The 14,815-nt window shown below is 38.5% G+C and overlaps 1 protein-coding gene across 7 annotated transcripts in view; it reads right to left on the bottom strand.

Annotated features, from left to right (window-relative positions):
* Nucleotides 1-14,815, bottom strand: part of LOC137123639 (phospholipid-transporting ATPase ABCA1-like) — a 35,101-nt gene that overhangs the window by 4,986 nt on the left and 15,300 nt on the right. For 4 of the 7 annotated variants that reach the window (XM_067497683.1, XM_067497684.1, XM_067497685.1 and 1 more), the window contains exons 9-42: nucleotides 11,402-11,645; nucleotides 11,139-11,278; nucleotides 10,935-11,051; nucleotides 9,923-10,117; nucleotides 8,295-8,503; nucleotides 8,024-8,200; nucleotides 7,711-7,933; nucleotides 7,320-7,541; nucleotides 7,000-7,204; nucleotides 6,781-6,900; nucleotides 6,500-6,674; nucleotides 6,259-6,390; nucleotides 6,034-6,173; nucleotides 5,789-5,926; nucleotides 5,450-5,679; nucleotides 5,208-5,280; nucleotides 4,916-5,118; nucleotides 4,742-4,793; nucleotides 4,484-4,597; nucleotides 4,185-4,333; nucleotides 3,944-4,068; nucleotides 3,743-3,841; nucleotides 3,252-3,441; nucleotides 2,999-3,093; nucleotides 2,841-2,873; nucleotides 2,630-2,735; nucleotides 2,210-2,284; nucleotides 1,750-1,919; nucleotides 1,371-1,548; nucleotides 1,142-1,257; nucleotides 898-1,042; nucleotides 613-736; nucleotides 360-489; nucleotides 44-227 (exon numbers count right to left, since the gene is read on the bottom strand). In XM_067497683.1, the coding sequence (XP_067353784.1) occupies nucleotides 44-227; nucleotides 360-489; nucleotides 613-736; nucleotides 898-1,042; nucleotides 1,142-1,257; nucleotides 1,371-1,548; nucleotides 1,750-1,919; nucleotides 2,210-2,284; nucleotides 2,630-2,735; nucleotides 2,841-2,873; nucleotides 2,999-3,093; nucleotides 3,252-3,441; nucleotides 3,743-3,841; nucleotides 3,944-4,068; nucleotides 4,185-4,333; nucleotides 4,484-4,597; nucleotides 4,742-4,793; nucleotides 4,916-5,118; nucleotides 5,208-5,280; nucleotides 5,450-5,679; nucleotides 5,789-5,926; nucleotides 6,034-6,173; nucleotides 6,259-6,390; nucleotides 6,500-6,674; nucleotides 6,781-6,900; nucleotides 7,000-7,204; nucleotides 7,320-7,541; nucleotides 7,711-7,933; nucleotides 8,024-8,200; nucleotides 8,295-8,503; nucleotides 9,923-10,117; nucleotides 10,935-11,051; nucleotides 11,139-11,278; nucleotides 11,402-11,645 (5,028 nt within the window). The remainder of the gene's footprint in view (nucleotides 1-43; nucleotides 228-359; nucleotides 490-612; nucleotides 737-897; nucleotides 1,043-1,141; nucleotides 1,258-1,370; nucleotides 1,549-1,749; nucleotides 1,920-2,209; nucleotides 2,285-2,629; nucleotides 2,736-2,840; nucleotides 2,874-2,998; nucleotides 3,094-3,251; nucleotides 3,442-3,742; nucleotides 3,842-3,943; nucleotides 4,069-4,184; nucleotides 4,334-4,483; nucleotides 4,598-4,741; nucleotides 4,794-4,915; nucleotides 5,119-5,207; nucleotides 5,281-5,449; nucleotides 5,680-5,788; nucleotides 5,927-6,033; nucleotides 6,174-6,258; nucleotides 6,391-6,499; nucleotides 6,675-6,780; nucleotides 6,901-6,999; nucleotides 7,205-7,319; nucleotides 7,542-7,710; nucleotides 7,934-8,023; nucleotides 8,201-8,294; nucleotides 8,504-9,922; nucleotides 10,118-10,934; nucleotides 11,052-11,138; nucleotides 11,279-11,401; nucleotides 11,646-14,815) is intronic. The other 3 variants (XM_067497689.1, XM_067497688.1, XM_067497690.1) reach the window with 3 other exon arrangements.

The raw sequence follows: 14,815 nt of genomic DNA, 5'->3' as shown, positions 1-14,815 counted from the left end.
GGCAGCTTTAACAGTTATACCAGATACTGTATCTGTGTCATACCTCTCCAGGAGGGATGCCAACACACAGGCGATCCACTGCTGGCTTCTGTTTGCGCTTGTAAATCTTGGTGAGCTGTCTGAGCTCCAGGATGTCGGACTGTCCTCCTCCACTTAGGATCCTCTGTCGTTCTCTAGCAACATCCTCATCTTCTTCTCCAATAGGCTTCAGATGACTGGTAGATGATCTGGAAGATCACAGGCAGAAAAAAGAAGGGGGTAACATTCTCTTCACAGAGAAAATTATAAAATCTAAATGGCATATTTATTTAGATTTCTGAAGTCTTATTTATAAATATTAATATGGATTAGAAACCCACCTGGCCTTGAAGCAGAAGTGGTACTGAATGAGGACGGTGATACAGAAGAAGATAACACCCTCAATTGCCATTGCAAACAGGTTTTTTCCCACCATGTCCCAGGCCAGAGGAGACCGGAACCGGTTTTCACCTATAATAGAACCAACATTGCAGCAGGTTTAATTTAAAAAGCTCTAAAACCATCAAGAATAATATTTTATATTAGGAATTTATGACTTGACAACATTTTATAATTGAGATCTGCTGTCCTTACCAAATCTTTCCAAAGCATCAGCCATTGCCTGATTCTTCACCATGTCAATCAGTCCTCTACCCAGACAGAAGTGAGGGAATATGAGAAACACATTCTTTAGGATGTCGTTGATACCGCCGATCTCCTGAGGGAGAGAGCCAACATCGCCAGTCAAGATTTAATTGAGTGTGACAGAGAATTTGTTCCTGATCATTTCTAAATTTGCGAACAAAATTCCCTCATTCAACACTGTCAACAATCATCACTCAAATAATGAATTGATTGCCCAATGGAGGCATTATTTACATTGCTTCCAAAAAGCTCCAGTACAAATGTGGAGACACTGCCATTGATTCCAATAAGGATGTTAACGCTGGTCAAAACCACGTAGGCTGTACTGGGGATCTTGAAGAAGAAAGATGCTGGATACATCAGCGGGGTGATTGACCATCTGGAAGGAAACACAAAGACATGTTTAGATAAGAAGAACTTAAATAGAAAAGGCAAAAAATTTAATATCCAAAGGAAACAGAATTTGTGTCAGACTCACCCGTAGAGCAGCAGTAGCAGAGCTAGAACAGGCAGATTGGTAGAGGAGACATAGGCGTCTTGTTGGAAACACACAAAGATGATAATAACAAGTGTGGCTGGAACGATGTAGTTACACTGAAAGAGAGTGAAAAAAATGCTATCACACAAATGCTTTGAGTAAAATTAGAATATGGAATCTGAATTTTTTTCCACAAAAGTGGTACAGGGGGTCCAACAAAGTGTCTTACCATATCCCAGACAAAGTTTGCCAGCCAGTAGAGGAAAGGCTGCACTCCGCTGATGAACTGCAGGTGTTTTGCCTTATTTACTCGCTCCTGGATGAGAAAGACCACAAAACTGGCAGGTACAAAGGACATAGCAAAGATCACGCAGATGGACACCAAAACATCCACTGATGTCGTCATCCTGAGAGAGAAAGAAGCAATGGGCAAAGGGTTAGAAAATGTTAATGTTATACTTATAGCTGTTGTGTGTGTGTGTGTGTGTGTGTATATATATATATATATATATATATATATATATATATATATATATATATATATATATATATATATATATATATATATATATATATATATATATATGAGTGTTGAGTATAATACTCACAATGCAACCTGGGACAGCTGCTCCTTGGTGAGGTTGAGCGGGTGATTGTAGGCAGTGATACCAAAGTTTGTGGGGTCTTTGCTGGTTGGCAGATTTGCCCGCAGGATGCCATTGTTCATCACATTCAGGAAGGAACCAATGCTGTGCCAGCCTTTGTTATTAAACCAGATCTGGAGATAAGAGAGACATGTGACAGAGAAAAAACAAAGCAGTCTGATGGTTAGCTGAGAGCCTTGCATCTGAGTAATAGTGGGGGCAATATTCTTTTCCTGATATAAATAAAATGAAACACAGATACTAAAAAATGGGAAACAAAGAACCAGTAGGGTGGAGTTTTAGTCTTTTGACTTTGAAAAAATCAACTATTAAGCAACTAAATTACAAAATATGAATGCGATGAGTAAAGCATATTGCATGGGTGTAACAGATTGAGTGTATGTGTGCGTGTGTGTGTACAAACCTTGACATTGTTCTTGGTGTCTAATCCTTGGATAAACCCGGAGAGACTATGGAAAAAACGATCTGCTGCAGTTCCCTGGAAGGTGGAGAGGAAAGAGGATGAGGAGGGGGAGTCTTCATTTGTCACATTGTTTAAAACTGCAAATATATATTGTAACTCAATAATAATGTCAAAAAAGAAGTAATAATGCTCTGTTAACAAATGTTTGTGTCTTTTTTCTTTTTACTGCAACTAAACCAAAGTTGTAGCATTATCCAGCTTTTCTTGCATCTTTTTTGGAAATTAGTTTAGCACAATAAGTACAAAAGTAATTATAATATTATATATATATAATATTATAAATAATATAATTACTTTTGTGTGTGTGTGTATATATATATGTATATATATATATATATATATATATATAAACATTCTTACTCTCTCCAGATGGAAGCGTCTCCTCAGCTGAGCAATTGCATCATCAATTTCATCTCTGTGGGACAAAAGCTGAGAACTCCTGCCACCCAGTGAGAATCCACCATATCTTTAAAGAGCATAATGGTTTTATGTCAGTGAAGGACACAATGAAGAGTTAATCGGCTTATTTTTTTTTTTAATACACCAGTTATGGACATGTCTGAAAATTTACCTGAACTCATTGACCCAAATCTTGTTCTTCAGACTATCAAAAGAAAAAAAATTGTCATTAACACTGTTTTGAATATGAACTAATCACATGAGGGAACAATTAACATAAGGAATAATAAGTACAAATAAAATTATATTATAATGTAAGATGGGTGTTACCTCTTGCCAATAATCTGAGCGTAGGTTTTAACCAGATAGTCTGAGACATTTCTACCAGTCAGATTCTGAAGTGTGTCTGTGTCACTGATCATCATCTGCATACAAAAAACAAAAAACAATTAAACACTGTGAGCGTTTCATGTAATTTTTTTTGTTTAATTCTGTTAATTCTTGGTTTAATGTGTATGAAAAGCGTGAAAATGAAAGTAGTGTATTTGTTATAACGTTATTTTGGTTTTGATTTGTCACCAACCTGTGGTGGTGGAAGTCCCCCAGCACCTGGTGGACACTCGGGCAACATCCTCTTGCGTCCTTCACAGCTGCACTCACACAAGGGAGATGGATTCTCCATGGTCCAGTTGCCTTTGTCAAATATGTCCTTCACACTTTGAGAGACTTGCGGAACAGACCACTCATCCTCCACTGCATTGCAGGGATTGTCCCTAGACCACGCAGAGAGAAGACTTTATAATAAACTCAAAATTTTATCCATATGTGTAGACCAGGGGTTCTTTTTTCACCTTCTGATTCACTGAACACACCTGACCCAGGCAATCAGCTATAGATATCGCAGTGATCGTTGAAAAAAAGCAGGATAGGGAGCTGAGAAACCCTGCTAGACTGGTAGACTTTTATATTTGTATTTTTACTATAGCTGCACATACAGATATACTGTAGACCTATATATTTTTATTCCCCTGAATGTATTCTAATTTCCCCTGAAAATAGATAAAAAAAACTCACGGTAAGTTTTCCCCTTTCATGCAATGCGTTCCAAATCCTGGTTTTTCTGTAAGAGCTCTCAGTAGTTTATTGGTGTCAGGGTCCTCAGGTAAGTCATTACTATAAACACAGAGAATGTGTTAAATAACATGTCTATCACTGTATTACAGTTTAAAACAAGTGCTTTATCTGAAAATGCTGTTAAAAAGTAATGTATCTGACCTGATGAAGGTAAACTGTTCTCCATACATGCTGTGGTCAAGAGCCAGACTGGGGTACTTTCCAAATGGAGGAACAATCAGGCTGAACACCAGGGCAATGCAGACAAACACTGCTGGGAGAACGATCTTTAAAAAAAAAAAAAAAAAACTATAATTATTCATTTCACACATGAAAACTGAAACACATTCTTTGAGAAATGGGACTTTCTCATAATGTGTATATGAAAATAGCATCAGCTTACCTGAGCAAAGAAGCCCTTCCTGGAGCGCCGAGCATAGAGGAACCGTTTCCAGAGTAGTGCAACAAACTGCTGTCTCTTCAGACTCCAGCCTTTGACCTGGTATGAACCTTTGCCATCTGTTCCACTGAGCCAGTCAGTCTCACGAGATTCTGTGCACACCATGATATATATGAGATAAACATTAGTATCCTGGTTTTGTAATAGTACTATAAAATTGTTAGTAACAACTGAATACCTGTAATTGCAGTTGTACTACCACAGAAACATATTTTCTAATTTATACTGTACTGCAGTACTACCTGGGTCACCTTCTGAGTCGTTGCAATCAAAGTCATCCTCAGTGAAGGGCTTCAGGCAGCTCTGGTGGTCTCCAAACGCATGACGGCGGCGAGTCCTTGTTGGCACGACTCCATCTGCAACCAAGGGAGGGTCAACATGTTAATTTAAAACTACGCACATACATCCCTGTATAATCTCTGTGCATTCATATTTAAAAATATCTGATCTACAAAATACTAGTGAATTTCCCAGTAGTGAATTTGTGCTGTAAATCTCACCTGAAAGCTCTACAGAATCCACTCCGCTGTCCTCGGCCACTTTCAAGAAAATCTGCAGACACAAGACACAACAAGACACTGACTTAAACTGAAAACATATGATTACTGGCTACAAATGCATATAAACCACAAGTGAAAACTAAGTTAATGTGGAAAAGCCTTAGTGCTTCTTACCTCTTCCAGGGTGGTATCAGATATCCCATAGCTGGATATTCCTAGGTCGGTGAGTCGATCATCCAGCTCGTGGAAGAGTTCAACAAAAGCTCCATCTTTAGCAGACTGGTAGGGCAAGATGTAGGTGAGTTCATGGCCGAGATCTTCCACCATACGGGCCTCAGGGACATGCTTTAAAATCACATTGGATATAAGAGAGACATCTGTAGGGAAGAAATGGAGAGAAGCTGATTAGAGGGAATTGGAAACACGGACATCTTATATTTATGCCCAAAATGTAATCGTTTCTTACCAATTGTGGTGGTTTCACTCTCTGGTTCACTCCCCAAACCAGCATCTGAACTGCTCTCTGATACATTGTCCTCCTACAGGAAAGACAAGATGGCTAAGAGTTAAGCAACGTGCCACAAAAAAAAATTTAAAAGGGAATGAAACATGATTAACTTGTACTCCCAGCTATTACTCAGAAAGAAAAAGACAGGCAGACTATGATATTTTATATCTTTGATAACACTGAAAGCAAGACTATTTTACCTTCTCTGATTTCTTGCTGTAGGAGACGGTGCTGGCAGAATTTCTACAGGACTGAAGTGTCAAGTCATAGTCCCTCTTGACCAGGGTCAGGTAATATCCTGTCCCCAGCTGAGTCTTCAAAAACAGGGAGGAACCTACGCAGCACAGCTTGCCATGGGAAATGATTGCGATGCGATCACCGAGGATGTCAGCCTCATCCATGTGATGAGTGGACAGGATGATGGTGCGGCCTGACAGAGGGGCAAACACATTCAGCTTACAAACTACAGAATTAAATAAATCAATTACTAAAAACAATACCTAATGGGGGACTAAAACCCAAATATGAGTTATTTTTACCTTGTCTGTATTTAAGCAGCAGGTCCCAGATGCCCCTGCGTGCATAAGGATCAACCCCAGCAGTAGGTTCATCCAGGATCACAACCTTTGAGCCCCCAACAAACGCCAAGGCGATTGACAGTTTTCTCTGCATCCCACCTAGAAAAACAACACGAGTAAAAAGTAAGTACTTTCCATGTAAAACATGTCCAAAATTACTTGTGGAATGACCAAAGGTAAATAAAAAATTAAATAATCAAACTGACCAGACAGTGTGCTTGTGCGGGACTTTCGTTTGTGAGGGAGCCCAACATCATTCACAATTTGTTCCATTTCAGCCTTCACCTTGTCATCTGGCAGGCCCTTCAGGTGGGCGTAGAACCAGATGTGCTCCTCAACTGTCAGCCTGAAAACCCCCAAAATTAAATAATTATCACAATACAAGTTATATCAAAAATGTAGTAAGACAGATTTTTATAGTTAATACATACATGCTAAAAAGTACGTTGTGTTGGGGACAGACGCCCAGATTCTGCCGGATGGTGCTGAGTTCAGTTCGGATGTCCTTGCCAAGGATATAGGCAGTACCAGAGGTAGGTGGGAACAACCCTGTCAGGATCGACCTTTCAGAAACAAGGCAACACCAGTCAATCTCCGATTCAGTTGAATCCCAAGAATGCTTCTCATCGATTATGGTAATCCTAAAGTATGATAATGTGTTTATTGTCTTACATTGTTGTGGTCTTGCCAGCTCCATTGTGGCCGAGGAAAGAAGTGATCTGTCCCTCATAGAATCTCAGAGACAGTCCGTCAACAGCCAATTTGTTTCCATGGCTGTAGACCTTCACTAGATTCTCAATGTAAACACCTGGATCCATGTTGCTCGGCTCCTCCTCAATACACATGGCTGTGGATAAAAATAAAAAACAAAAACAAAAACATTTTAGCCCTGACATAAGCTGAGGTTTGGCAGGATGTATGGTCTGTATGGTCTGATCAGTTTTATATCTTACTTGTACCTTCAGCTTTGCCCCTCTTTGACAAAGGGGTGGAAAAGTTCTTGTTCTCTTTCTCTCCACACCAGTAAGTTCTAGTAAAAGGGAAATACCAAGGCCTGGGGATCCCGTACTGACCTGAAATAAAGTGAATTGTTTTGTTTTTAGGACTGTGCACCCACTCACTCTGCTCTGTTTAAAATTAGATAATAGAATTAACTTTTCACGGAAACTTACCAGGAAACACTGCTTCAAAGTACCACGTCATTATTCCATAAAGTACAGCATCAAACAGCATGAGGCAGATAGATGTGGTCAGGTTATAGCTGTCTTCCTCCAGTGGGCTGGCCAGCAAATTTGACCACTGGATACCCACCCCTTGCTCTTCAAATAAGGCAAAGTACTCACAGCCAAATCCAAAAGCAACGGGAGACAGTAGACTCTAGATGTATACACAAGCACATGTATATTTGAATGTGTACAGTAGGTGTCTGAACAAATAGAGAAAATGCATGTATGTATTTAATCTTTGTGCAATGTTAAAGTTTTTCACACACCACTACAACTTTTGCTCCAAAGCCCACGTAATCTTGCCAGGCAACACACAGCACATAGGGCAGGTAGAGAGTGAAGTAGATGATCCCACCACAGGCAGCTGCCAAATTGGCACGAGAGAACAGGGTGCTGATGAGGAAACACTGCATGATTGTTACTACACCGAACGATCCCAGGAAAAGGAACACCACACCTGGGTCACTGTACGGGAGCAGATTCCCCATCTGAGAAAGATGGCAGGGAAAGAGTGAAAAAGAAAATGGTTACAGCATGGTTGTTTTCCAGACCTTTATGACACTTCTGGACAATGAAATGTTGTAATTATGAAAAAAGGGTAACTATCAGCAATTATCAGTGTGACTATGTCTACTTGTTCTTTGACTTAACACCAACCTTCAATAACATCACCAACAAGCCAGCGCTGATCAGCAGTGGTATTAAACTGCTGATGAACCAGCTAAGCCACAGGATGCCATTATTCAGTCCCATGATCCTCATGGTCTCCTTCAGCCGAGCCTCTTTCTCGTACACAACGCCCTTGATGATGATGGCTACTGAGTACATCCATGCCAAAGTCATGAAGAGTGGCATCGACCGGCTCATTACCCGCAGGAAACTATGGAAGATGCAAGAAGAGATAGACTCACACTCTTTAAAGAACCTGTGAAAAGACTTGTTAGTTTTTATCCCAGCTGTGTTTACATACATGTCATCAACATAGCAAGGGTAGGGCATCTGCTGAATGTAGATGCCTGTCCGCTCCTTAGTGCCAGTGACAGCTCTGATTATTCCATGCTCAATGACATCCTGCAGGTAGGAAAATCCACCCCAGATGTATCGAAGGTCCTCAAAGGGGTCTGCCCTGGGACCAGGGTCCCAGTATCTAAAAATTAAGATAATCAGTATGCTTTTTAACAACATAAAAATGTAAATATCTGCAAAGAGGTGTCATTTTACTGATGAACAGAGCTACATACCCGTCTTTGATCTTGTTTGTTCTTTCCACATTATCAATGTCCATGCGAATCTTGTAGTTGACATTGGGAGGCAGGTCAGTGCTGTTGCTGTGTGGGATGTCAGGAAACACAATTCCTGCCCAGAATTTTTGGTTGTTCAGAAGACCCAGAGACTTGTTAACCAATCGCTCCTCATTAGCTACTGGCTCCAGTTTGTCCAGGTTCACACACTGTGGGAGAAAGAGTGGATTGAGGCCATGTTTAAACCAGTTTAGCTAAAAATAAATCTTGCTCTGCATTAGCTCATGTAAGATCCACGGTAAAACATGCAAGTGGGGTGTGTTCTGGAGAGAGACAGAAAAACAATGCATAAAATCATCTAAATGTTCATTTTATCATTGTGTATTTCTAATCAGACATGGTTTCCAGTCATCATTCTCCAGCAAGTATTTATAGCTCAGAAACAAACTCTTAAACATACATTCTGACAAACAAGTAATATTAAGGTGTTGCCTTTACAATCACTTGCTTCCTTGTAAATGTAAAGAATGAAGAAAACTGAACTCTTTATACTATGACAACAAAAACTTGGGTGCCTTAGATAGACGCATAGAAACCACACCACAGTTGCTAATCTTGTTTGTGGTGTCCTCCTACAGATTACCTCAGAGGTTTACAAGAATCCGGAGTTCAAAAGGCATAATGAACAGACAGCATGATCGCTTCTCTGTTATCGGTGACATAGTTTTTGGCCTGACAAACATTAGTGGACACACATCATATGATATCTTTTTGAAGGGTCAAACAATGTTAGTATATCAGTGGATTGTTTGCAGTGTTGCCACAGCAGATTTAAATAGTGATAACGAAAATTCACAAAATTTGATGTTTTGTGTAAAATTTGTATTGTGTAAAAAAAACGTTTAAGCCTAAGAGGTGGATTCTGCCATCAGTCGATGGAAGAAAAATTGTATTATTCAAATATTCAAATAATCTGATCAATATTACCACATACATCTCCTGGCTAGTTGGCCACATGTAGAACATGTTTCATTTATTTTTACCTCGATTATTAGATACCCTGGCACAGATAAATAGGGCAACAAATTCCTGTTTCAAAGAGCATGAACATTGATTAATATTTGGCACGAGAATAGATGATGGTAATTATGAATAAAGCTTGAATCTAGCATAGTGACCCAATATGCTGTTAAACAATATGGCATTAATTTGATTTGATTAAGCAGGGAAGAGGGGAGGATATTGTATTTCAAAAATTTTAATAGCCGTGCCAACATCTAGTAGATTTTATAATACTCTGACCTAAATTGGCAATTGACATTTAATTTATTTCTTTGCAAGCTTTGCATGACCTAAATTAAAGATGTTGGATAACACCAGTTATATAAACACAACTTAGGACACAAATAAATGTGGATTTACTGGCACTATTTTTGACATTTCACAAGTCTACATACACTAGGTTGAAATTATTATAACAACATAAGTTACAATTGGTTGTGTGTTTTATGAACTAAAAACCTTTCCTGGAAGTAGATCAACATCATTGCTCACATTATGAGATTTCCTTTATAGAGAACCTTTTTAGTTTTTGATACATCCAACATATTTCATGAATACATACAAACCTCCATAAAGCGAGAGATGGTCTGTATGGCCTGATCAGTTTCATTGAAGACATCTCTCCAAGTGTAGCCAGAGCCTGCAGGTCTCTTGTCGTCCGCAGTCTTGGACAGAAAGTTTGACACATCTGACACACGCCACTCAGTCTCACTAATCTGGGTGCTCAAGAATGCAGCACTGGCATTATTCTGGAGCAGGGTCTGCAAATAGTAAGGTTTATATACAGTAGTTTGTTATGGAGAGTAAAAATGTTTATACCAAAATGTATGTAAAACTAAAAACTAACATTGTTTGTTTTCTATTGTCGAACTCTGTATTTGTATGCACTTTTTTAATGTGAATTATTTTATTATTATTTTGTTAATTAAATTATTAAATAGAGATCATATACCACCACTTGGTGGAAGTGGTGCTCATGTTATAGGGAAAATCAAGTTGTGGTATACACAAAAAAAACTGTACACTTGAAAATAAAAATTTCTAGACAGAAAGAGCTATGTCATAAAATACATACCATGGGATATGGACTTAGTTCTTATGAGCATGTTGCTAAATCTCTGATCCAGGGTCATTTCTAACCCTTTATTTAAGACAGTACAAGTTGTCCTGTGTGCAAGAAAGTTTCCCTATTTCATGTGACCAGAGTGAGAACAAGTTGTTTTTAATATGGCCATGTTTATGTTAATAAGATAGCTTCCAGAGAATTATTCAATGATTTATGTAAATTAATCTAGTTATCGTTGTCTGTTTTCAGCTGAATTATCACTCTCTCGTCTTTGTCTCTCTCGTGTTTAGTCACAGAAAGAAAAGTTGATTTTCTTTCTCCTCTTTCTGCACAGTTGCAACTACTTACATCCAATAGCCTGTTCATACTCTTCGTGGTATTCAGGAACAGTTAAATCTTTTTGTAACAATATGGATGTGACCCCTACACATAATTAAATAGAGACAGATTACTGTCTTTAAACCCCTCATGTAAACAGGAAGAACACTGAGAACACAGCTCCTCCCACTCACCCTAACTAAATCCATTTCCTCGCTGTTTTCCATGAAGTCAAAAATCTTAGGCCTCATCTCCTCCCACATTCCTCCAAGATCCCTCAGCACACCCAGCTCCTGGAAGGTCTTATTCACCTGCAACACACACACACAAACACACGCTTAATCGTTGAACCATAATGTGATAACTCTGATGTGTATTTTGAGAGAAGCTTATTGTACCTCGTGGATGATCCTCTGTGTTGCAGGAGTATCTGGGGTGTACAGGATCTTCCCCATTAGGAGAGGCTTTAGGGCTCTCCAGATCATCCTAGAAATGGGGCTGGACTCCAGACGCCGCATCATGTTGTTACAATAAGGAGCTGGGAAAGAAATACAAGGACATTTTGAGTATTTATATAAGTCATTATCCTAGAGTGAACAATTGGCAAGACCTCGTAAAGTACGGATAAAAAACAGTCCCACCAATAGCTTGGGACACTTACTGGAAGAGTTGTCATAGGTGGAAAGAGGTTCATTTCCCTTATCATTGCCATGGTTTCCAAACAGAGCTTTGTAGTTGTTATCTTCATACCAGTTGAGAGACTTAATTTTTAGGCCGCCTCCCTCAGGATGTCCGCATACGATACGTGACACAGCCTGGTACATCTGCTTTGGAGAGCCTGTGGCATTTGCAGTGAGATACAGGATCTCCTTTCGCATATCCTTCCAACTCTTCATACTGGCAAGCTGGAGGAAGAGAGACAAACAGAAATGTTGGTACAGTATAGTGATGTTTAGTGGGTAGTCACGAATATATTACTTCAAGTTCATATGTTAATAAGCTACATCATAAAACATCTACACATTTAAAGTCATTCAAATAGAAGTCTCTTTTTAAAAATATGGCCACACACTCAGATTAGGTGTTTGTAACTCATTTCAAAGCAAACTACAGAAGCTAAGGTTCACCTATAAACATTACACAATCTGATATTTAGATCATTAATCCTATATTTCTTGATTATGTTGGCATGCAATTAGATCACTTAAACTACTTAGATATGAGTAGTTGTACCTTTCAGACCATGTCAGTAAAATTAGTCCTAAATAACACAGGTTGACAGAACAAACCACTCTGCCCTGACTGTACAGTACAGCTTGTCATACAGCATCTTCCTCAAACGTCACCACATCCGTTTTCAAACATGCTGTATACACTTCCTATGGGGAATTTCACATCTTATATTCTGTAATTTGGTAAGTGAGACATGAAAATGTCTCACCTGACCATCATCTGTTACCGAAGAGGCAGTGTATACGCACTATATTTGTGTCTTTGACACTGTAGGATTGAATTATTTGCACTATGAGTGGTGTTGAAGTCAAGTGCTGCACTGTGGCATGAAGAGTCTGAGCGCCCAGTCGTCTACCTAAGATAAATTTAACAGTCTTATCATTATGCCTATATGTGTGTGTGGATCTGTGTGTGTGTACATACGTGCACATACGTTGCTTTCCATTCCTATCTAGTGTAGAGGTTAGATAATGCAACGCATAACTTAGTGTGTTAAATACTATCGCACAGTTACTTCCATAAAGTTAAACAAGGATCACACACATTCAAAAAATCTTTTAAAGCGTGTAAGTATAGTGTATTTGCTCCTGTTACTGTTATAGTTTTGTATCTCTACTGTGCAGATGTAGCTTAGTCAAAGAAATTCTCACATCCTTCTGCTAATTACAACACAAATGTGAGAAATAAAAGTTAATAGCCCAAGTGCAGAGCAATAATTTTGTCAGTAAAAACACACATTGGCTATTGCGTATTATGAAATGCAAAATGGTGAAACATCCTATCAACAGTATTGTGCATCAAACTGAAGGGAACAGCAAGTTCATTCTGCTTCACACAGAGGTTACTACAGGTCAAAAGACATGTTTCCACAAGTTCCCAGTCTGCAAACTAGTCAAACAGACACAAAGTTATGTCACCAACTCATGATAGGGAAGGAATGAAAGGAGGGGGTTTAGGTTTTTAGAGAAGAAGGAAAGAAGGAAAGAAAGAAAGAGTAGAGTAGGACATCGAAATAAAAAAGCAGGTGTGGAAGAACACAGACAGGTTACTATTAGTCGTTTTCCTAATAGGCAAACCTCCACAGGCTCGACAAGTAGAACAGTATTATACTGATAATTGTTACTGAGTAAGTGCTCACTGACACACACACACACACACAATATGAGGGAAAACACACAGCATGCTTGGCTGCTTCATAAAAAACGATTTTTCCTGTCGACTCTGTGTTTTTTTGAACAAACGGTTTCAAACGGTCTATAGCATGTATCATTCTGTCCACCAACGACATAATCAGTTCTGTTTTCCAACAGTATGTGAGACTAAAACCTATTGCATATCAGTTTACAAACACACCAGCACTCCCTGACATAGTTCTGGATGTGGTTGCTTTGCAGCTGAGCCTCCAGCCACAATAAAGTCACATGCTTTCCTGTTCTTTCACAAGATGAGACATACAGTAGGTATAATATGTGATGTGTGTTCGTATGTGTCTGTTGGTTGGACTGGATAAATGTCTGGGTCTTTGTGTAGGTGGTTTTCTTGAGTGGCTGTCTATGTGCATGCATGTTCACACATGTTATACGTATCTTATCACAAATATAAATGGGTTCATCCCTTTGTTGACGGAGGTAACAGCAGCAGAAAAAACCCGAAAAAAGACGAAACTTCAGATTATCAACCTCTTGTCAACCTGTTTCTGCTTCTGCTCTAATTTCAAATGTAATGCACACGGATACATTTTTTCTCAAAAAAGTTTTTTAACCTAGGCAAGTGTGAAAAATGAGTGTTTTTCTGTGCAAGCGATTATTCATTTGCATGTGTTGAAAATGCTGATGTTGAAAATGTGTGTATCATTTCCCGAGAGGAAAGATGCCCGGGTTAACTTGATGAGTCTGTGAGGATTACACACACATACATACACACACACACACACACACACAAAACCACACGCACAAAGGCAGAGAGTTGTCCCAGAGTAACCTCTTAGCAGAGCCTGCGCAGGGTTACTATAGTTCAAATTTCCAAACCAACACACAGCTTTTTAAACCAGAGCAGCAGAAGCAAATCATATATTTATTACTTATATGTAGTTATATATTTTAATTACATGCAATTTCAGTTGGGACCCAAATGTCTTTTGACTTTTAAGTACAATTATTAAGTCTCATAGTCACTGGTGACAACAATGTAATATTAATCAAAACGAACAAAATTGTTCACTGCTCAATTTAAAGCAATAAAAAAATCTAAAAAACAATAATATTAATTTAGATTATTGATGATGAATTGATGATTTGTTGATGAATAGCATCTGTGTACAGCCTTTCATAAAGTAAGTCATAATTACTTGTTTGTAATGTATTGGTTATGATGATGTTAAAATGACATGTTTATATTCTGACTATGAAAAACTCTAAACAGTAAGAAGTTTGGTTGAATTCAGATACTCAGATAAATCTTCTGTCGAGATATCAGGTTGTTGATTTCTCCATGAGGACAGTGATCAGGTTTTGGAACAGAGGGGTTAGTTGAATTAATTCGCACACTTCCTCCCACAGAAAGCTCTTGAAGTAAATACAACAAACGAGATCATTGCACTGATTAAAATTAGAAAAAGATATGTATATAATATTTTGCAAAAAAAAAATTTTATATTAGAATGATCATTAACTTCATTTCATCTCATTTTACATACAGTATTTTTAAGAACTATTGATTTTTCTGAAATAGGTAAGTGTAATATTGTGTCTGTTTTTTAATTCAGTGAATACAGAGCACTACAAAAATGTCATCTCTCATATAGTGGTACAACTTTTTTTAGACTTTCTTCTGTGGTGAATAG

This window comes from Channa argus, chromosome 3, assembly GCF_033026475.1.
Source record: "Channa argus isolate prfri chromosome 3, Channa argus male v1.0, whole genome shotgun sequence".
NCBI lineage: Eukaryota > Metazoa > Chordata > Actinopteri > Anabantiformes > Channidae > Channa > Channa argus.
The sequence above is the reverse complement of the archived record's forward strand: the minus strand, read 5'-3'. Positions and strand labels throughout refer to the sequence as shown.